Source organism: Lygodium microphyllum, chromosome 19 (assembly GCF_053477565.2).
Source record: "Lygodium microphyllum isolate KBCC chromosome 19, Lygodium_microphyllum_v1.1.10, whole genome shotgun sequence".
Lineage (NCBI taxonomy): Eukaryota > Viridiplantae > Streptophyta > Polypodiopsida > Schizaeales > Lygodiaceae > Lygodium > Lygodium microphyllum.
The window spans coordinates 123,924,329-123,948,258 of record NC_141153.1 but is presented as its reverse complement, the minus strand read 5'-3'; the positions used below and the strand labels follow the sequence as shown (position 1 = coordinate 123,948,258).

General features: G+C 40.0%; 1 protein-coding gene across 8 annotated transcripts in view; it reads left to right on the top strand.

Moving 5' to 3' along the window:
• LOC148020340 (uncharacterized) overlaps window positions 1–23,236 on the top strand; it is a 224,711-nt gene extending 201,475 nt beyond the window's left edge. For 5 of the 8 annotated variants that reach the window (XM_087700642.1, XM_087700646.1, XM_087700648.1 and 2 more), the window contains 6 exons: window positions 8,151–8,211; window positions 8,303–9,252; window positions 12,790–13,266; window positions 13,336–13,473; window positions 13,930–14,475; window positions 22,912–23,235. In XM_087700642.1, coding sequence (XP_087556768.1) covers window positions 8,151–8,211; window positions 8,303–9,252; window positions 12,790–13,266; window positions 13,336–13,473; window positions 13,930–14,475; window positions 22,912–23,094 — 2,355 coding nt within the window. In that variant the 3' untranslated portion in view covers window positions 23,095–23,235. Of the gene's footprint in view, window positions 1–8,150; window positions 8,212–8,302; window positions 9,253–12,789; window positions 13,267–13,335; window positions 13,474–13,929; window positions 14,476–22,911 lie in introns of all 8 variants that reach the window. The other 3 variants (XM_087700644.1, XM_087700650.1, XM_087700643.1) reach the window with 2 other exon arrangements.
• The last annotated feature ends 694 nt before the right edge of the window (window positions 23,237–23,930 follow it).

Below are 23,930 nucleotides of genomic sequence, written 5' to 3'. Positions count from 1 at the left end.
GCGGATGATTATTTTATGTTCCTTAAGGCAGATGGTATTAATGTTAATCGGGCAATGGTGGCCTGGAATCTTTTTGCTTTGGCATCGGGTCTTCACATTAATACTCAAAAATCCATCCTTCTCTCCTGTACGGAGAATGATCTGCAGGCCTTGGGCTGGAATGCAATTATGATCACAAGGGGCAATATAACCAGACACTTGGGATACCCTATTGGTGTGGAGGTTGCTCCCCGCGCCTTGTTGGATTGGATGGCCTCCCGAATTCATGACAGGTTCATGTACTGGAAATCCCAGAGTTGGCCACTACATGTTAGACTAAAAGTGGCTCAATGTATAATGATCAGTATGATCTCATTCTTTCTGCCACTACTTTCTTGGACAAAGAAGTTCATTTTGGATTTGGTTCAGCCTATCAGATTTATACTCTAGAAAAAGAAAGGCAATCGTTTGGGACAGGTATGGACCTCCTGGCAACATGTGACCACTCCGAAAAGGATGGGGGGTGCAGCTTTGTTGGATGTCAATTTGCATATGGCCGCTTTGAGGCTTTGCTTATTGCAGAGTCTATGTACTCAATGTCATCCTTGGTCAGACATTGCTAAATTCTTCATAGAAAAGATTGGCATCTCTCATGGTAGCACGGTTATTCATGCTTCCTGGTGGCATGTGCTTAATTCTATGAGGACTTTAAAGGTCTCCCAGTTTTTTCTTCTTTCTCATTTGATAGCTTCTTGGCAGGAGATGCTTCGTTTTGCACTTTGGCATCCCCCGGATATTCGTAAAGATGAAAACTCGCTACAAGGAGAAATACTGGCTTGCTCAAGGTTATTGGATTGGCCACAAAAAGATTTGCAGCGTGACAAGTTCAATCAGATGGCTAGGTTGGGGTTAAAGAGAGTCAGTGATGGTGTTATTCTTGGGCAAGCCCGTCTTTATTCCTTTAGGCGTATTCGTGAGTACTTTCGGGTGCCTCGTGGATACGGGGACATTTGGTCGTCTATACAAGACAGTCTTCAGAGGTTTTTTCCTTTGCCTGTATTAGAGCCATTGGACCCTTGGCATGATTGGATGTTTATGCTTCCTGATGATTTTGGGAAAAGGTCAACTAATCAGATATATCATCAGATGGTAGAAGCCAAGAGATGGGTCATGGGGAAAGTGAATAGATTATGGCATCGTAGGGACAGTAATAAGAAGTGGCGGGAAAGATTTATCCAGCTTTGGAAGTCTAAGGTCCCGTATCAGGGAAAAGTATTCATGTGCAGCTGCTCATTCGGGGGCTTCCAACGGGCAAAGTGCTCCGCGCCAGAAAGATCTCTGCTGGGCGTTGTGTTTTCTGCACTATGTGTGATGAGACATTGCTTCACCTCTTTGTCTCCTGCCCTGTTGCGGGACAGATCTGGAAATTCATTTCCCGTGTCTGGTCTTCGGTGACTCAGCACCGCCTATCAGTTCGTTCGTGGATTATGGGAGATATGTCCTCTATGCCCTCTTTTAAGTTCAGATTGTTCCTGCCTCTTTCATTTCCTTAGATAGACAGCCCTGTGGCATATATGGCGTACTCGCAATGCCTTTATTTTTGATTCAGCATCAGGCATCCATGGGCATGTGGCCCGTGTGCGAGGAATAGTCTTATGGCAAATCTCCTCTGTGATGTCAGTGGACCTGGTTCTTCCGGATATTGCTACTCCCTGGATGGCGATTTTTCGCTCCACTCCAACTACTACTTCTGTGTGATCTGATAGTATTGTTCATGTAATAGGTTGTTCTGGCTGTTCTAATAGCTTACAGGCCTCATGTAAATATTAGTTACGTAGTTACACAAAGAGTGCGAGAGACAGAGTATGCTGACCTCTTGGTCTGATGTAATAGAAAATAACTGCTACAGACAGAATGTTGACTTGATGGTCTGATGTAAATATTCAATATCTAATTCAATTATCATTACAAAAAAAAAAAGGCTGAGAACTGAGTGAGAAGCAAGCTCTCATACCTCGTGTAGATGCCGGGGAAGGCCGGGAAGCGCTCGTGAAGGACCTGCTCTAATACAAGTTGAAAGGTGAGAAGGATCGAAGCTTGCACACGAGAGCTATGGCAGGAGAGCAAGAGCAAGAAAGAGAGAGACAAGAAATGGGAACTCCAACAACCACAGTGTGTGATTGGGCCTTCCTTTATTCAAACTATCACTAAAAGAATAAAGAATAAGTGACTGTGACGGGTGCCCACCACCTGTAATGTGCAGTGGCGGGTACTGTCAGTGTAGTAATACACGAGCGGCTAGGCGGAGGCGCCTTTACCCCCAACACTTACTTCTAATCATGCATGCTATCATCATGATCAATGGCCTTTCCATGCAATTCCAACCATCATAATAATCCCTCTCTACTCCAATCTAATCAGTGAGTGGGCTAAGACGCCTGTGGTACAAGCTGCAGCCCCATACCTCTGCTCCATATAGTAATGTAGGTGTGACCAGGGTGTCAAACAACCAGAGTTTGGTGCGGGGCTCTTGGAACTGTATGTGAGCACATTGACTCTCGAGTGCCCCTAGTGCTGCGTATCCACATGCCAGACGTGCCTTTGATGCCCCTCTCAACGAAAAACGTGGGCCAGAGAAGGTGACTCCCAATTAGACATATTTCCTCACATGCTCCAGTATGCCTCTTCCAAATGTGAACTGGTACATAGATCTAGTCACCCATGCTGTTGAAGTATTGAAAACCATGGTTTTGGTCTTCCCAAGGTTCACCGTGAGGCCTTTATCTCTATAGAAGATGTGCAAAGCATATAGATGGCACTGCAATCCCTCCGGTGAATCTGAAATGAGAACAATATCATTTGCATACAGTAATATCGGTATGAGCACCCTTGCCACAAGCTGGCTCTAGCTCCTCCTCGGTCTATGTAATCAGACACTTCATCTATGTATAGACCAAACAATGTGGGTGAAAGTGGAGGCTTGCCAGTTCAGGGGGAGAGAGAGACAAAGGAGGGAGAGAGAGAGGCTTGGAATTGCATATTCATCTTGGAAGTTGGGGGAGAGAGTGTGCAAGAGGCTTGAAATTATGATAATAAACCTAAGGCTTGGAAACTGGAAGATATTGTATGGTCTAGTCTTCATGGGTAAAACAATATTGTATTTTTTGGTACAAATTGGTATGGTACTATGAACCGCATGGAACAAACCAATCTGTACGTAGTATGAATGCAACTATGAATCAAAGTATCAATGACTATGTTGCAAAGATTAAGCAAATTGTAGAAGATCTAGCTTTGATTAATGCACTAGTTGAGGATGATGACTTGATTTTCATCACTCTAAATGGACTTGGGCCTGCATGTAAATCCTCGGTTACTTCTATTTCGGTGAGAGATGGCTCTGTCCAAAACTATGCCTAACTTTGAGTAGTTGATTGTTCTCTTGCTTATTATGAAAGAGACAAATCTTGGCCTTTTTTTTCAGAGAAAAGTAAAAATTCTATTATCACACCTCAGAAAAAGTGTCACAAGGCAAAAAAAACAAGCACAAAGCAGCCCTATAAGGGGCTTCAATATCAACAATTATGTAACAAGGGAAAGTCTATTACAAAGCTTGAGCGAATAGCCAATTTAGAGGTTTGACCATGTGGGTGTGGAAGAGGAAAAAAGTGTCTGAATCCCATGTCCTAAGAAAAGCATCTCTCCTCTTCCTCGTACTCTCTGAACTGCCCATGACGGTATATTCTATCATTCGAGAGAACATGATAGTCCTTCTCAAGAGGTAGAAGATCTTCTTATGTCAGGGACATGATTTTGCTCGTATCCATGGCTCTCATGAACGTGGAGATTTTATGCCTAGAGGCAAGGTGAGAGCTTTCCATAGAGGCAGAGGATGGTCTAGTCCTCATAGAGAAGATTCACGCTATTGTTGTGGACAGTTTGGTCATTTATGAGAATGAGTGCTGTCAAAAATAGAATGCCATGGCTAGAGCAAGAGGCAAGACTTGGTGGACACTATGGAGGTGGTTATAGACATGTATGTACTAGGCAACATGACTCATCCACCCATTGCTGATGATTGGTTTTTAGATTCATGTACCACTTTGATTATATGACACATCATGAAGAATTGTTTGACAGGAAGCATGAAATACGTAGTGAGGAGTATGTAACCACTGTGGATGATACATTGCATAAAATCACTCATATCATCATGAAAAATGGTTTGACAAGAGCAGGAAATGCATAGTGAGGAGTAATAGCTAGTAGGGATGATGCATTGTATAAAATCACTCATATTGGCAATGTTACATTGGTTACTAAAAATGGGGCTAAAAACATCCTTGGATATTATTGTATGTGCTTACAATAACCAAAAAACTTACTTCTATTGGATAAATGACTGATCAAGGCTTGCAAGTCAAGTTTAATAAGTTTGTTTCATTGACAAGTCTAGAAATGGCAAACTTGGTAGGTTAATTACAAGAGGACTGAAGAAAAGAAGATTGTTTGCATTGAATGCCACCACTATTGTTGTACAAAGTTCTTTGTATGTAAAGGCAGGACATAAACAAAATAAAGATGTGTAACTATAGCGTAGAGGGATTGGACATATGAAGTTACAAAGGTTGAAGCAAATGTAGTCTAAATAGATAGTATGTGGTATTCCATATTTTGAATATGTGAATTATGAGCATATATGTGAGCCTTGAGGCATGCCAGTTTGGGAAATAGCCTAAACTTCCATTTTCAAAGAGGGGGAGAATAGATGTATATCCTTTGGAAATGGTGCTTATTCATATGTGGGGTCCATGTCAAAACATGTCATTGAGTGGAAATTACAAATTGTATATCACCTTTACATCAAAAGGCAGGTTACATGTCGATATACCGTAGTAGGTGTAGTAGAAGAAAAGGCAATCAGTCTCAAATTAGCTCCATTTATGCTAGAAATCATCCACCCCATAGAGACAAGTTTTGTCCAAGAACACAGCATCTTGGATAACATCTTCACTTTCTGGGAGTCCATAGCTTTGGCTCAATCTAGGAACAAGGACCTTATTGTGCTACTTCTTGGCCGACTTTGAGAAGGCATGTTGAGAATGGGTTTTCCAATAGCTCTTTACTCCTAAGCACATAGCCAAATTATGACTAATGGGGCACAAGGAGACAAATTCAACATTCAAAGATCAATTACACTAGGCTACCCCCTAGCCTCCTTCCTATTCTGGTTTGTAGCAAGGGCCATGAGCTCCTCCTTGAGAGATAGATCTACAAGTATAAGAGGCATCAAGTTACCCATCCGTGAGTTCGAGGAGCTTCTGGATGTGGAGTTTGTGGTTGACACAATAATCTATCTAGATGGGGATGAGAGTAACTTTAAGGCCTTTGTAATGGCAATGGAGGTATTTGGTAGAGCAATAAGTGCCTTAATAATTTTGGGTATAAGACACTAGATAGTTGAAATGGCAATTACATGAGGATTTCACATGGGTTCTACATGGGACCGCAATGAGCTATCTTGGATGCCATGTTGGGATTGACATTATCTTAGAACAACAGGTGGCACCTCTCCTCTTGAGTATAAGATAAAAGCTTCTTTAGTGGAGCGTAATGAAACTCTCACTAGTAGAGAGAGTAGTGGTTGTCAATTAGGTCCTCCTTGTGACTATGTTGTTGCATATCACTTCCTATTGGGCATTCTTCAAGTCATACATTGGCCAGTTGAAGTGCCTTATCAGGAACTCATTTGGTCTAGAAAAGATGGGAGCCCCATCTAGAGTGAAGGTTGGTCGAGATGTCATCATATAGCCTAGATCCAAGGGAGGTTTGGGGATTGTAGATCTAGATAGCCAGAGCAAAACCTTGTTGGCTAAGTTCATTGTTAGGGGTTTGCTTCTAAGCGAGGAGCCTTGGAAGAAACTCTTGCTAGGGAGGCTACAAGCTGTGACACCTATTCACAGCGGACCATGGCAGCCCAAAGCATCCACTGGATTTTTTAGAGATCAAGACCAGAGAATTAGGGAGGAGCTTTGAGGTCAAATTTATAGCTGCCATTATCAGAGCATGGAGATCTGTACTATTGGGGCTTCACCAACTACCTCCCACTATAGTTGAAGAGAAGAGAAGGGAGCCTCTTCTCTTCAATCACTTTTTGAGATTAGACTCTAGTCATAGTCTTGGACAAAGGATATATCTATCATGGGAAAGATTCTTTCTGCAGGTTGCGGTATCAATGGAAGATTGGTTTGCATTCCAAGAGTTACCATAGGAGGCTCAAGGATAGAGACTACAGGGTCTCAAGGGAGCTAGAGTTATGATTGAGAGCATGACAGAGGGAATTCCATCAAAGTGGCGAACAGATATAGGTACCTCTCAGACTTGGATCGGCCCCTTCTCTAGAGGGAACATTCTTCTAGCAATCCTTGCGACTAGCAAAGACAAGATATTTGCTTTTGCATTTGAGGAGAATGACCATCTTGAGCAGGAGGAGCTCGACTACACAACTTTCATTGGATGCTCCAAACAGAGGATCAAAGTAGTGGCTCACTTCGAGAGGAAGTAGGACATTGATCTAAACCTAGCTACCTATCTAGTAGATGAATGCATCTTAACTACATGCAATTGGGGTCACTTGCGATGTTTCAAGAGGAAGGATGTCACAAGAATGAGAAAAAGAACTTAATGATTCAATTTAACTTCATCAAGATTTTTACTTAAAATGAACTTTGATTTGGGTATCTCTAGCTCTTGGCGTGGTGACCATTACACCAGAGATAAAGGATTTGACACGTGTATTCAGTTGATAACTGTATAGGCTATGTGGTATAAGGGTATGCCAAAATAAACAAGGTTCAATGTGAAACTTATATGGAATCGAAAGTTTGCACCTTAGAATTTACATTAAAAGTTTTGCCTAGTAAGTAGCTCACCTAATTTATAAAGTTGGCCAGGTCCTTAAGTTTGGGACTTTTGATTAATCAACTAAGCATTAATTAGCCCTTAATCAAATTCGAATTTTGATTAAGGAGAAGGTGGTGACTCTTTTAGATAGTTGATTTGGCTCTTTGGGGTTTTTTTCTCTCTTATTGGAGTAGCCCAAGTTTGGAAACAACCATTTTTCTCTTTTTTATTACAAAAATTTGTGTATTTTAGCCACGATACATGAGCTAACAGCATGTATGGAGTGGAAATAGCAACCAATCTTCTCCTCTTGGCATGGCAAATCCATTGGACAATTGTATAACTCCATTACAACAAGCTATGGTGTTTTTCATTCTAAATTTCATCAAAACAAGTTATTGTAGTACAATGGTTTGAGATTCTCTCTTCTCCTCTTAAGAACTCAAGCCTTGTGCACTTCCTCGACAACTTTGTTATAAAGAAAGTAATGTTCTCACAATTTCATCATGAGAAATCCCTCTCTTTGTGAGAGGAACAATGTGGGATTGCATCACAACTATCTGAGACAATGGTCAAAGCAAATGCTTTGCAAAATTGGTTCAAGTGTTGGCTGTCATTTTGAGCATTTGGCAAAGTGGAGTGTTCATAAGGGTTTTTTTTACAATTGGTTCAGGCCAACATTGAAGATCACAAGGTCATTGTGCATCTATGGATCTATTATGTCATGAGAAATAGCTGAAATCACAAGAAGTTATTGCTAATCTCAAGCATATGTTAGTAATCTAAAGAAATACCAAAAGGCGTGCGAAGCTTTGGGGCTAAGAAGTGCCTTTGTGATACAGGGATACTCTAGCTCTAATTGTGTGTGGATTTTTCTTGCTGAATTTACTGTTATGCTGAATTGAGTGTTTGCAAAAATGTGGTTTACTGCCATTTGGGTTCCTAAAGACCAGTTTCAGCTGGGACCTCAAGGGATGCATCAACATGGATGGCCGACTTCCAGAACTACACTATGAAGTATGCAAAACTGTTGAATGTGGCTGGTCATTTGGATACTTCACTCTACCATCTAGAACCCTTTAATGCAATGCTAAAGTCTTCCATGTTCTCAATAGCCTAGATGTCACAACTCCGATCTCTTTTGAACATTAGCTGCACACTTTCTATTGCAAAGTAAAAGTATGATGTGCTTTGCAGTTGTTGCATAAAGTTTTTGTATCTGTTTAACTTTGTCTGTAATATTTTCACCATTAATAGAATGTATACAGGCCTTGATGCGACGTGCAAAAGCCAGCTTGGAAATGGATGACCATGCAAATGCCATAAATGGTATTCTATTTGGCAGAAAAACAAATTTTAAGGACTCATCTTCTAGCTCTATTCTTCTTCGTATATTTACTCATGTTCTATGTATGGTCAGATCTTAATGAAGCTTTGAAGCTGGACTCCAACAATGAAGAAATTATGAAAGAAATACAATGTGCTGAAGAAGCTTTAAAAAGGCATAATAGGAGGAAAGGGGTAATTGATGGTAAGGTTTTGGATAATTCAAGTCTACATTTACTGCCTGGAGGAAGAAGGCTTGTCATTGAGGAGATAAATAGTGGTAGAGCAGAAAGTACACAGGATTATACAATGGCACAAGAAGGGGAACTGGAATGCAATCAGTCTGAGAATGCAGAAGGCAAAATCTGTCATGGAGTTGAGGACCCAAGTAGTATGATCCAAAATCTTGAAGGAGAAAATATGGTAGAACAGAGGAAAAAAATTGCACAAGATGGTCACACTTTCAAATCTCGGAGTCCCAGCTCAATGGCACAGGTTGAAAGGCTTGTCAATGAGAAAGAGAATGCTGTTGCAGAGGATAAGAAGCACCAAGAATCAACATCACTTGAGATGAAACCAACGAAACTTGGCGAGACAAGAGAGCATCAAGCTTTAGAGGATTGTCATGAATGCCAACCGCTTATCGGCAATCCAACATCACTGCTGAAGGAAATAAACTCTAAGAACATGAACCATGAAAGCAAGTGCTTAATCGAAGGGTTGGAAATAAATGAAGGGAATGAGCAAAAGGAAGCAGAACATTTAGCTAACAAGTGGCGTCTAAGTGGAAATGCATTTTTCTCTTGTCAGAAGTTTGAAAAGGCTGAAGAGTGTTATAACAGAAGTTTATTTTATTCTCCTACTGATCCTATTGCACTCTCAAATAGGTCCATTTGTCGATTGAGATTGAGAAAGTATGCAGATGCTGAATTGGATGCTTCTAAAGCCATCTCTTTAAACTCAGATTTTGTAAAAGCTTATCATCATCGCGGCATGGCACGATATGGGCTGGGACGGTTGGAAGAAGCAATGGAGGACCTCCATGTATTTATCCACACTTCAATGTAGCTGCCATTTAAGAATATAATCAGTTTATTGGCATGGCTTAGTTTTATCCAAAATGGAACTTCTGCTTGACTTTAAAGTCTTGGGTTGTTGAGGAGGTCATAAATTGCTATTAAGTCCACCTTTCTGTATGAGTGTCCACATTTTTTCCATTGGAAAATGTTTCTAAATTGAGTGACGTCGCTGTTGGGCTAGTCTGAATGAGCGAGTGGATGCACTAGTGGTATATTGGCCAATGCTGCACATAAGTTGTCTCCATGAGTTCACAAAACTCAAAGCAACCTGATCAATCCCCTCTATCCAAACTGACAACTTCTTCATCCCTATCCCCATTCATCAAGGCTAATCAAACAAGTGAGGTTTTATGTATGAGGTTCAATGTGTTAAAACTAATTCCAAATCCAAAATCATATTCCCCATGTACGAGGAGGACAAGAAACAGAAACAAGGAACTATGATAGTAAGAAAAGAAAACTGATCCATAAAATTTTAGGATGATCTCCAAGGGTCAAATTTGCACAATGATGCAATCTAGTAGGTTTAGATTATTGGAATTTGATGAACTAGTGAACCAACCAGTGTGTCTATCTTATTGACTCCCTTCTCTTGTCATTACACCCCTATGTTCTTGTAGCCTTCTGGCTTCCTATGTGTGTTATCTACTTGCCTTTGAGTCATGCACTGGTGCAGTTAGTTCTTCTGGAAGAGTCAAGAGAACCACCACCAATGCTAGAGTTCATGTTCACTTGTACTATGATAAGGATCTCAAGGAGGCTATTAGCAAGATTTTGAGGGGAGGGCCCTTTTCTGCTGGCAAGACAGCTAGGGACTTGGATTAGTGCTTGCAAGAGATCAATTCTTTTTTCAAAGAGAAGGTTAGGAGCAAGAGAGAGAGCTTCTTGGGTGGAGAGAGAGAGAGGGGGGGGGGGGGGGGGGGGGGGCGCTGCTAGAGCTTCATTGGCAGCACTTCAAAAAGAGTAGGAAATGCAGCCAAGATGCAGGTGGGTGGCTGAGAGGATGTAGGCTGCCAAAGTAGAGATAGATTCTATGAAAGAGGCTAGATCAGAGTATACGTACCATGTGAGGGCTTCTTTCTGAACACACGTAGGGGTAGGTGAACGAGGACTTTATTCACAGTAGAGGTCCTAGACACTCCTGACAGTAGAGGAGAGTCAATGGGTCTCTTGCCTAGGGGTTGTATTTTGTTGGGCAAGTGGTCAAAGACTATTATACTGCCCTTTTGGGCTCAACACCTAGACCTCCAAGTTTTGAGAGGCATAGATTATGGCAGAGTATGAGAGTATGTCATAGAGAGGATGAGTAGACATTTGATTGCCACCTTTGTGAGATAGAAGGATCGAGGTGCAGCTGAGATTCAGTAGACAGTGTGAGAGTGAGAGACAGAGTGAAGCACGACACCCAAGAGAATAGACTGAAAGAGTGTAATGAGAAAGTACAAAGTACAACCCTTAAACCTTAGGGTTGTAGGGGGTGTTCACACTTGACACACCCTAAGTGCCCATAAGTGTGTAACATAAGCACATAAGCACATACGACAATAAGACTATAAGTCTGGGGGAAAAACCTCTCCTACCGAGAGTAAAAAGTGCCCCAGTGTCCTACTGATCACCAACACTCCCATATGAGCATAGGCGTAAGTGAGGCGTGAGTCAAATACCCAACAACCTTTTCAGAGGAGAAGCTTGCAGAAGTTTTACTAGCCTTGTCCTCTAGGAAATGACCTCGTCCCAAAAGTCAGTGTTGACAAATCAAAGATAACTCAGTGGAGACTGATCACTTTGCTCAAAATAGCATTTAAGATCCTTGCTAAGGTGATCAGTCTTAGACTCTTTCCCCTTATATCTGACATCATCCACTCTACCACCAGGGGGCAGGATCAGAGTGATTCCAATGGTGACTGAACATTAGACTGCATAGAGTGCCTCACTGCCTTTGCTTGCTAACTTCAGAAGGAGATTGGAGGCCAGCTCTAGACCTAGAAAGATTTTGCTCTCTCTGTGGTTACTAGCTCACAAGAGTTTAGTAGTTGGTACTTGGCTTGGTTATAGCAGAGACAATGTTCCTTGTGTTAGATGCAGGGAACCAAAGGAGACAGACACATTACATTTGGGATTGCCCCCAGGGCTTAGGAGGTATAGAGAAGAGGCCTTAGGAAGGAGTTTCATGGCCCTGCAGAGTCTATGATTATGACATGGGAACAGTTGCTCGTGTCACAAATAGAATCCCAGCCTATGGTTACAAGGATGTCTAGGGGAGACATGCCTACCTTGTCTCAGGGAAACTTTATAACAGGATTGCTGTGCCAGATTTTTCATCAACAGTGTGGACTCACGGACATTGCCACATATGGGAGCTCATAGCTAGCACCATTTGTTGATACATGGACTGCCAAATGTAGCAATCTTATTGATTTTTCATGGTTTTATGTGACACATCAACCATTTTTCCATTGGATGTATGACAGTCACCTAGGGTGCGAATGCTTAGCCACTCCAACCTTGATGTTGTGCTATAATCTCACAGGCAAAAGCAGTTAATGGACTTTTGACCAACTTAGTGGTAGACAGCAGTGTGAAGGATGTGAGTCTCAACAGCATAGTAGCGAGGCATGATCTGGAGTGTTCAAAGGTGATTGAACAGCAAAAGACAGCCAGATTGCTAGGCATCATCCACTTCTTAAAGGTTATTGGGGAAAGCTATACAAGACTCGAAAGGGGGAGTGGGGGGGAGTGTGTTGGAAAAACTGTTCCCCCTTCATTTTCTGAATCTCTCAAGAGAACAGAAGGGACTTGATCACAGAATAATCTGGCAGTACAAACCACATGTCTGGCTTCTTATCTTCCCCAAACTTAATGTGCAGAATAACTGCACCCAGCCATATACCATACACACTTCCTTTCTGCCTAAAAACATAACAGGGCTAGAATACAAAAATTGATGTTCGTTTTCTAATGATTATGAGCTGTATGACCGACTTTTCATTAGTGTATTGCTTTGAATTTAATCATAACAGAAGCTTTTTAGGGTGGATAAGGGATGGGATGCATACTATAAAATAATCTAGTCATCTAAGCTCTCCGACATTGTCAATTCTATGGAGATTGACGAGTTGGTATGAACTCCAGCAGTTTGATTCTAATTTTCATATAAACAGCTCAGCATTGGTAGAGAAGGTAGAGTTCTTATAAGGATGCCAACATGCAGACCTTCCAATAGGTTATCTTTGCCGGTTCCTGCCATCTGTAACTCAGGCAAATTGCCTAGTGTAGCAATCCCGTTTATTTTTCAGTCTGCTTAAACTGTAACGCAGTCTTTGTGGTTCAATGATCTTCCGTTTTGAATAGCTGTATACACCCATGAGTTACATTAAACGAGTCTGTGTGCCTCCCTTTTCTATTTTATTTATTTCTTCGATTAACTTCTTCATGATGCACATCTGCACACCACTGTCCTGGCTAGCAGTAGCCCTTTGACATCTTTTGACTATGATTGCAGAAAGTACTGGAGGTGCTGCCAGGTGACAGGAAAGTTGCCTCAGAACTGAATAGAATAAGATCTGAGCTAGATAATCATCCAGTCCTTTTACCAAAACGGGAAGGTCCAATAATCATTGAAGAGATTGTGGAGGAGACACTACCTAAACCCTTTTCAAGAGGTCAGAGTGAGAACGATTTCAAACATGCATCAAGTCCAAATATACATGAAAGGACTTCACATGCCTGTCCTACATCTGCTTTGCAAAATGATCTGTCTATGCATTCTTCCAACAAAACTAACAAGCCAATGAGCTTGGAGCCTATCAAGAAAAATTGTCACAGTGCAGCAGAGGAGAGAAACAAAGGAAACACTGCTTTCAAGAATGGCAAATATGATATTGCCATTTCTTGTTACACTAAAAGCTTGGAGCTAGATCCAACTGTAGCAGCTACATATACTAATAGAGCACTTTGTTATATGAAGGTAACTCATGATGTAAGTCCTCCATCTCACTTACTGTTGTAAGATTTTCAAACCAAGTACTGATGCTAGTTAGCCATGCAGCTGAGACAACCTGAAAAATCTGTGGATGATTGTACTCAAGCAATTATCTTTGATCCTCAAAACAAGAAAGCATACTACAGAAGAGCAGTCTCCAGGAAAGAAATTAGAGATTTCAATGGAGCTCTACAAGACTTCAAGGTGAAAGCTGGTCATGTCATAATGGATAGATACCCGTTAATTTTCTAGCAATTCTTATTTTGGATGCACAAGCATGAGATAGAGAAGTAAAAATGGTACTGAATCCATGGTCTCAACTCCAGCTTATCATGAGCACTTGCATAAATCATGATTGAGATGAGTCTAACAGACTTCTTTGCTGGACTGTTCCTCAATATTGATGGCATGAGTTTCTTAAAATTATTTACCTGCTGAGAATGCTAAGGCTAAAAGTTTGGGAACTCCGTACACTATCGTACTTAATAGAAGTCTGTTTAAAGAAAGAAATGAACAGTTGTTCTGACCTGCAGGCTTTGGCTGAGTCCTTTCCTGAGGATTACTTCTTCAAAGCAACTGTCTAGCATCTATCATACTTAATAGAAGTCTGTTTAAAGAGAGAAACGTCCAGTATGTAATAGCAATTGTTCTGACCTGCAGGCTTTGGCTGAGTTCTTTCCGGAGGTTCACTTGTTCAAGGTGCAGCTTGAACAGATGGAATATGAATGCAATGCCAGCACTCCAAACAGGAGGCTAATTCAGGAAACAACTGCAAAAATTAAACAGGATCGAGAATCACAGCCTCATAATCATGAACAAAGTGCAGATTGTCTTATAGTTGAGCATGAGATTAGCAATTCAGTGGTGGAACAAAAAGCCATTGGAGGACTCAGCAGACAATGCATCCCTGCTGAAAGAAAAACATTAAACGCAAGTTTAACTGACAAAACACTTCCACAATATGCAGAGATTTTGCAGAATCAGGATCAGTCAAGGACAGATCATCTGCCTTGCAAGCCAAAAACTGGCTTGGAGTTCGAGCGGTGCTGTTTAAAACTCTCAAACCAACCACTTCTCCTTAAGCAATACCTGCAGAGTATCTTACCAAATGAGTATGCTGTTATCTTTAGGAATGATCTAAGAGCAAATGTTTTGAAGACAGTGCTGAAGTTCCTGAAGGAAAACATCAAAATCTTTGAGCCAAAGGTAAGCCAAGAACCATGAGCATACACACCAACATGAGTAATTTCTAACTGCACAAGCATAATGTTTTTTCGAAAATAATTGGTGATCTCTAGTCAATAAAACAATCAGCTAGCAGCTGTTGATTGATTCCGTATGTGGGAAATTATATTCAAGATCTAAGAGTGGAGGAGCTATCAATTCCTCAAAAGGGGGAGACAGGACCTGCTAGAGAGGGAGAGGATCGCTAACTATCGTTAGAATTAACCCTTGAAATTCAAGAGTTCAGAACCTTAAGCATCACTGGCTGCACTCCATAGGGAGGAGGAGAGATGTCCAAGTTGTTGATGGATAGCTGAGATGATGAATGTTGTGAGAGCAGAGAATGATGGTACAAAGGAAGCTAGATTTGGGGTACAGATTTCATGCGAGAGCTTCCTTTTGGACTCAGTCAGGAGACCAAAGTTAATAGAGACTTCTTCCACATTACAAGACCCAGATACTCTTAGACAGGGAGTTCAGAGGCTCAAGAGAACTGATGGAATTATAGCACAAGGCCCTCAAGAGTTGGGGGTAGTACACAGTGCAAACTAATCATTTTTCTTGGGATTGCTTATAAGATCCTTGCAAAGGTGATCAGTCTTAGATTTGCCCCCTTGATACCAAACGTTATTCATCACACTAAGATTTTGTTCGAGAGTGCAGCATTTTAGACATTTTCACATTCTGGGAGTCCACCACTCTTGCCCATTTCAAGAATCAGGACCTCGTTGTGCTTCTTCTTGATTTCGAGAAGGCTTATGACCATGTAGATTGGATTTTCTCGGAGGAAGCCATTCCAGAATAATGAGTCCGAGGTTTTAGAGCTCTCTATTCTTCAGCCCATAGCATTTCCAAAATAGCGAGTCAGAGGTTCTAGAGCTCTCTATTCCTCAGCCCATAACCAATACAAATCTGGTCAGTGAGACTAAAGGAGAGAGTTTCAGCATTTGGAGATCATGGAGATATTCAGTACAGCTGGTGCACTTGTCAAATGGAACTAGTCTTGTGGTTTTTGGATATGCGAGACTAGACAGCCGGACTGGACGCCTCATAGTGAGATACACGGTTTCCCACAGGATCTTGGAAAGATATTTTTGATGTCATGTTGGGATTGACATTACCTACCTTGGAGCAGTTTTTGGCACCTCTTCGCTTGGGCATCAGACAGAAGCTCCTTGTTGGAGCTCTGTGATGCTTTCTTTAATAGAAAGCATTGGTTGCCAAGCAGGTTCTTCTTGCTACCATGTACCTTTTGTTGGGCATTCTTTAGGTTGTATTAGCCAAGCGAAGATTATAAAAGGTGCTAGAACACTACCAAGTCTCTTTAGAAGATTCTCGAAAGTCTCAAGAAGGTACATTAAGTCTCTTTAACTAGTATAAATAACGGTCCATAGGGTGGAAGTCTCTGAGTCTTGTCAATGCCACTAGTGATGTTCCTCTTCTAGCTCATACCTTGTAATCGAGTCTTGTCTTACATTTCAGACTTGTAACTGAGTCTTGTAAGTCAAGCCTTGTAACCAAGAACCACAATCGTTTTTATAATTAATATTGGAACTCTTGTTAAGTGCTCATAATGATTTAGCGAAATTGTCACTTTTGTCTTGTGATGGAGATGGTGTTGGAAGGTGCCAACCCGAATCCTTAAGTCGAGTCACGCAAGGGCTCCAACATCAAGTCCAAGAACCATGTGAAGCCAATAGGAGACAAGTCCAAGAACTACGTGAAGCCAATAGGAGACAAAGCCAAGCAACATCATTCATCGACCTTTTACAACAAAACAAAGAAGCCAAAGGCGATTCTGCCTAAGAAATTTGATGGAAAAAGATCAGAGTTTAGAGGCTGTCTGCAACAAGTCGAGTTATTCATATGCATGCAGCTAGAACATTATCCGGATGATGCTTTCCAAGTCGGTCTCATTGGCACATTCCTCTCGGGTATAGTGCACTCTTGGTTTGCAGCATTGCTCGAGAGGGAATCACTGCTACTCTAAGATTCATCTACCCAAGAATCATCAGAATATCTTGGTTTGGAGAAGTTGGGGGGGTTATGCTTCTGTTTACTGAGATTAGGGTGGTTCATCTTTTAAGAATTATCGGATGGGAAAGGTAGTGTGGGTGCTCTTGGAAATTCAAATAGAGGTCTTTCTACTGCTGCAGAAACGTCTGAAAGGCCAAATTAAGCTAACCCGTCTCTCTGATCTATCAGCTATTGTATCGTGTTAGCTAGACGTTTGGCATCTTTGTTGGCATGCACATGATAATGCTCATGGAATCGCTTTGCCGCAAATTGCGGTCAGGAGCGGTTGCTGCTCTTTGCAATTTGGCCCTCGAGCTCTGCACATTTCATCTAGTCCTGCTATGGTAGTCTTAATGGCCTATTACTTGATCTTTGAGAGCGCTTTGCTCTACTGGGGTCGCTTTGAGATTTTGGAGTTCTTGAGCCATTTCCAACGACTCTCTGGATTCTCTCATCTTGCTTTCTCGATGATGAGCTTTTTCTTCATCCTGTAGCCTTTGGGCATCTTGACACTCCCTCACTATTTTCCCGCTGTGTGCTTGGCTACCATAATCAGCTTTTCGTCTAGCACCTAGGCTTCATGATTAACTTGAGGAAGCCTAATCCCCTCGACTTCTCCCATGAGAGGTAAGAATAATAGTTTGTCATCTATAGTAAGGGTAGCTCTACTCAACCGTGTTTTGACCAAGGACGTGCTTAGATATCGACAAACACTCTCATCAAGTCATTCATTATATCGTTTTGGAAGCTTCGAGGTGCATGGATACTTGCAGGTCTCCATGGCAAGCATCATTGCAAGGTCTACTATCCTCTTCTTTAGTAGGTTGGCACCCAGGTGAGTACATCTAGTAGGGCTTGGACCTTGCCTATGCCTAAACTTTTCATTTTGCCTTGCTAGGGCTTGTGGTCAATGTTCCTCGACGAAGTCTCTTAGTTTAGGCTTAATCATATGTAACAATTTTGCATCATGAGAGTAAGGAACGAAGATCTTTGTTATCCTCAATGAGTACTAGGTACATTCCCTACTGCTCATCCTTGCTCATGGCATCATTCTCTTCAGTGATTCCCAAGAAAGTTCTATTACTTTTTGGCTATCCTAACTTGCATTTAGGGATTGCTTTTGGATCGAGATGGTCTCTTGAATGTAGATGGTCTTAGGCTCCTATTAACCCTATGCAAGGTCGAATACTACATTGAGTGTAGAAATAAAGGTGTGTGGAAGTGAAGGCAATAGACAGAACAAGCTCAAAAAATATTTTAAAAGCAAGGCGCAATAAGTAGGAGATCTAGAAAAATGTTGTTGAGAGTTATGCAAGAAAAGACACGTTAAAAATAGTCATTAAATGCAAATGTCCAAGATCTTCAAATGAGTATTGTAAAAATGTTTTGACCGTGGGGCTCTCTCCTGTCACTTATAAATAAAAATGACACAAAAGTGTTGTAGCCAATAACAATTAATGAGAACTTGTTGGCGGGCACAATAGTCAGACGATGGGATGTAAAAGATGAAATTGGTCATGTGCATTGAAAGTTAAATGGCCTTGCCCTATTGTAGTATATGTCCATGCATGTTTAAAGTGAAAATTTAATCTAAGGATAATTTAAGTGTGTGCAAATTGTATTGAGTGTATCCCTTCCTTGAAGTTGTTAAGAAACCTATTTCATGATGGTAAGAAACTTGTTAACTACTCTCGTATTTTGCAAATCTATGAAATACCTATTTTAAGCTTTCAAACAATCTCTAACCTAAGAATTGTGTTTTGACTTTTATAGTCAACATTTGTCATGGCTTCATACAACATAATAATGCGATACATATTTGCATCAATTGCAAGAATTGTCTTTGAAGAGCTAATATTACACACACACACTAATGACTTCCTCTATAATCAAAGCTAATGTTGGTCATGGATAAGGACTATTGTTCATCTAAATATTTATGCTAGGTTGAGTGCTTATTGGCATTGTATAAAATCGTGAATCATGGCCAATGTATGTTTACTATGTTGCATGAGTTGTACTCTATATTTATATAAAATTTCGAGTTTTTATCCAACTTTAATGAAACGTGTTTGTAAAATATTACGAAATGCATATGAAACATATGGAACCCATTTCATACCTCTTGTTTTAAAAAACCCTTGGCAATTATGCTCTTCTTTCTTTCCACTTTTTTCTTGAGTTTTTGTGCATGCCATGGCTTGGAAAAATGGACTATTGTCTACTTCTCAGAAGTATTTGGAAGTCTATGGATAGCTTTCTTTACAAGCTTGTGTATTTATTTTTCATTCATCTATTCTCTTTTCTTGAAGCAACTTGACCACAAAGAGAAAGAGAGAGAGAGAGAGAGAGAGAGAGAGAGAGAAAGGTTGTAACAAAGTGTTGACAAAGAGGTGAAAGAGAAAGAAAGAGAGATCTATTAATGTCTCTAGAAAGCTAGAATGGCCTATGAGACCATAACTAATTCAACTAGTATCATCATCTCTCATCGGAAAAGAACATAATTATGTCTAGGTCTACATTATAAATTGAAATGGAAAATGAAAAATATAGAAAACTAAAAAAAGTATAGAGTACCTCTCTCTTTGTGTATGGAATCCACCAAGACTTTGCAAGCTATCTCTGACTAAGTTATCATGGTAATCTTTGTCTATAGTGAGCAATCGTTATGCAAATGTATCACATATGAGTATGCCTACATTGCCAAGTAGGTACCTTGGGGAGTTCTGCTCTGTCTACTGTGATGCCACTTGATGATACCCCCCTCGATGGTGTTCGTTAGTAGGAGATGTAGTGTCTAAGATGGTAGTGGTGAGGGGGTTAGCTATACTAAAAATTTTCTAACTACCCTTTGAAGGGGTGGACATGGTTGGATTACCTTTGATCCCATAACAATGCTACTCTATGTCATTGGAGCTCCAATAAGAAAAGGCCTAGGCCTCTCTAGTCCTCATAGTCCATCACCCATCTCAATGGTCCAAAGCCCTTCTTAAATAGGCAATGGTAGTGGCCTCGAATATCATAGTATATAATGCATCTACAAATGTAGTGTTCCTCCATCTCTTGCTCCCATCCACAAAGTTGGCACATCCTTTCATTCGCTGCAACATGGCTTCATTGACCTATCTCAATCACTAGTTGATGTAATGAGGTGTGGATTTGTCCAATAGCAACTTGAAGCCCGTGAGAAAGTTAAGCATTTGTATATCTCGGCCTCACTATGAAAGCATCATGGGAAAGCTACAAGAAGTGACACTGGTATTGTGCCATCTTTGTGCTTAATGGGAAAGGGGGCTTGGACCAATTCCTCTCTATCTCCACTTTAGTTATGTTTGCTATGATCACTCTATTCAATTGTGAATGATTTGAGGCTCAATGTGGGACAATCAAGGCTGTAATTGAACAATGGTAATATGTCTATATTCATCCCATGCAAGTTCAATCATGTGCCCATATGTGTATACCAACATTGTCTATCTCTCTCTCTTGTAAGCTATCTTAAAGACTCTAGAGCTAGCCTAGGGTATCGATCTTTAGGGAGCTTTCATATCCTTTGGAGGAAGGTGATTGCTTGGAATAGTGCCTCCACTACCATGGGTGTTGCACCCAACTCTGCTCAGATGATCTCTTGTGGTATTGAGACTTTCGCCCTTATCGTACATGCTATCATCATGATCTCTACTTGGATGATCTCTTGTGGTACTGAGGCTTTCACCCTTATCATGTGTGCTATCATCATGACCAATGGTCTCTTTATATATTTCCAACCATCATAATGTTGTGCTTCAGGTCCGTTACAATCCATGAGAGGCGCTTGTCTAGTATGATAAAGGTTTGGACCCCAAATGGCTACTCCATAGAGTAATGTGGGCACAATTAAAGTGTCAGAGCCACAATTTGGTATGGGGCTCCTGGAATTGTATGTGTGCACAATATTGCTCTAAAGTGCCCAAAGCTACAAATGCCCATGCAAGCCTAGCCTTTGAAGTCTCCTTCCATGAAAACTATGGCCCTTTGAAAGTGACCCCAAGGTATACATATTGCCTAACCATTTCCATAGATGAATTGTCAAGTGATGCTTGGAGCGTGTCATCTAAGGTGTTGAGGTGTTAAAGACCAGAATTTTAGTCTCTCTAAGATTAACCTTGAGGCCTTTCTCTTCACAAAACACATGCAATGCATCCAAATGTTGTTGTAGCCCCTCAAATGAATTTAAGAGGAGTATAGTATTGTCTACATATAACAAAATTGGTATCAATACCCCAGCCAAGCTGGATTCCATACCACCCCATCTTTATATGTAATCTGAAATCTCATCAATGTACAATCCAAACAGCAAAAGGGAGAGTAGACAACCTTGCTTTACACCAACCGTGCTAGATATTGAGTTTGTTGTGCCTCCATGCACTCATACTCTACCTTCACAGTCTCATACAATGTATACATATACCACGATGTATCCTCTAGGACCCCAATGTTTCGTAACCTCTGCATGAGTCTTACACGTGGTACCATATCAAAAGCTTTGCAAAAATCCACGAAACAACAATAGATTTTTTCCCCCCCCTCAATCAAGGCCCTAAGCATGAATATATGGTATAATGTATTGTATCCTTAACAGAAGCTAGCTTGTTCTGCAGACTGTATCCCCTTTGTTTAAGCCCGCCAACTCAACTTATGCTCCATAATAGAGGCATATATCTTTGCTAGCATATGGCCAATCATAATAGTGTAGTAGTTGTTAGCAACTAATGGATCTCCACTCTTAAAAATTGACACTATTGTGCAGTCACACCAACTTGTTGGAAGCCCCTCACATACAACTCTCTTGAAGATATTTGACAAGATAGGGGCCAATGCATAACATGCATGTGCAAAGTCGATTAACTTTAGCACACAAGTTCAACATGTTGTTGACCATTTTTATTACCCACATCAACATATAAAATCATCAACTTGCCAACTTAATGATAAGTGAGACCAATAGTCTTTGCAACCATCTAGGTTACCATGAAGAGGTAAATAATATGAAGGTGCACATCAAGAAACTTTTCTCTCTTGTAACCTAAGGATTCCATCACATCATGAAAAGCATCATCTATCTCTAGACCCTAATAAGGGAAGGACGTCCTTGTATTAGTTATTAGGGACAAATTTAACATCATGCTATTTCCAAGTCACAAGTAGTAAAAACATAACATGCAAATTGCACAAAAGAAAATAAAGAGAGCCTAATGTAAGAATAGGTATCTTCCAAAAGAGAGAGCATAACAAAAGAATGGGTATTTGCCCCCCACCATGAGTGATCCACACTTTCTTATGCTTGGTAATTGTGTATTATTTTATCTCAAATCAAAAAGATGAAAAATATAGTTTTCTTTTTACTTTTGAGGACATCACTCCACCTTAAAGACGTAACCATTTCTAGGGCTGAAATAATTAGAAGATACATTTATAGAAAAATGTGATGACAAATACATGTTTTAAGAAATAGAAACTATTATCAAATATATCTTTTCAACAAATAATTGTCCGCTTCAAGACTAGTCTTACAATCATACATTTTATCACTTCATCCTACTCTTTTGTCTATACCAATTGTTGCTTTCCATTCTGTTGATTTTGCCAAAGCTTATTGGCTTATGAGAAAGAATTGTGTCCTTGAGCCTTAGTACGAGAGGAATCATCTTCATAGGAGGTGAGAAACAGATCTGAGGCTCCTCAAAGCTACACGCTTGTGTGAGGGAGGAAACCATAGTTGATTGCTTTTGAGAGTCAATTAACTTACCTAAGCTCTTTCTTCTTTTCTATCGAAGCACTTCACATCATATCCATAAAATCATGCAATGACTTTTATGATCCAATTCTCTACATTTAGTGGCACATCTAAGGCAATAAAATTTTCTCAAAGCTCATTGGTCTTGAATAGTTACAAATAAAATTATTTAAATGAATATGGTATTGTTGGTTTGGTTTAGAGATGGTTTTTCACCCATGATTGAAAACTATGTATAGTTTGCACTGCGAAAGGCCTATAGATTTTCTCTAACCTACTTATTGTCCTCACAAGGAATCTATATGATAGGCTCAAATCTCCAAAGCTAAGAGAGAAATCAATTTTTCAATTAGTCCTCTACAACAAAAATACTCACTTGACATTGTTAGGTGTAATGATGAGCCTTGCTTGAGTATGTCATTGGCACATTAGCATAACAATGTTTTTTATGTATCTTTGGGATTAAAAAATCCTAGATTTGTTTACATGAAATAAAAGGACCAGTTATTATGGTTGATGTGCCTTCTTGAGATTGTCAAAGATCAATTTGGCTACGTATATATTTTGATGGCTAGTTTAACAAAGTTAATTTTATGCAAATAATATGCTTTCTTTCTTTTATGTAGGAAACATTGCAAGTGTTGGAAGGATTTTCCAAGGTTAAAAGGTTCAAGATTCTATTGATGTTCCTTTACCCTTGCGAAAAAGAGTCAATTGAGACTCTATTTGATTGGATCTTACATTCAGATAAAACACTTACATCTTTTGCATTACAGCTTAAAATGGACTACACATGTAGCTATGGGTAGTGCCACTTAAATCCAAGAAGTAATAAGTGTTTGTTGGTCCTAACAAAGACTATAGGTTTCTCAATATCAACCTTTAGTGTTTTGTGCACTATCTTATTGTGTAATATTGCACATATACTTGCAACATTTGGCTTTTAGCTTATGCATAGTATAAGTCTAATATTAGAAATTGTAAATATTATATATTTTTAAACTTTTTAAGTTAAGAATGACCCTTAATAAAGTGGATAAAATGATTGAGGTACACTACTAAATTCAATAATCCACCAAATATGCATATTCTACTTGAAACTTCTCAAATACATAATGCCTCGTATAAACCACAACTAAATGTTACCTCCATTATTTAAATTCTTTATAGAGAATACCAATGTAAATACATAATCAATGTGTCCTTAGGGTAGAGAATATTATTAAGTAAAACAAGGGCAACCTTTCTTAGATTTATCATATGAAAATATTTAAGAGTCAAACCTATGGAGACTCTACATGCAAATCCCACAAAAATGCATTATATGTTATACCAAAAGTTAACATGTGCAATAATTAGAACTTCATCAACCATGGAGAAGAATATCCTTTGCGTGAGTAACATATGGCAGTTTTTGTGTGGTTTCCATGCATTGGTTCAAGTTGCTTTGGACAATAATGTTTTGCTTAGCTAATCTTTCATTTTCCCAAAGGTAGAAATGATTTATCCTTTGGATTTTTGGCTTTACTTTTGAAAGATAAACCTATAAGCTGCGTATGCAAATTGTTATGATCCAATGGGGCATGATGAAGAGACTTACATTAAGGCTAGAAAGAACTAACGAAAGCTGTAATTTCATCCTTTA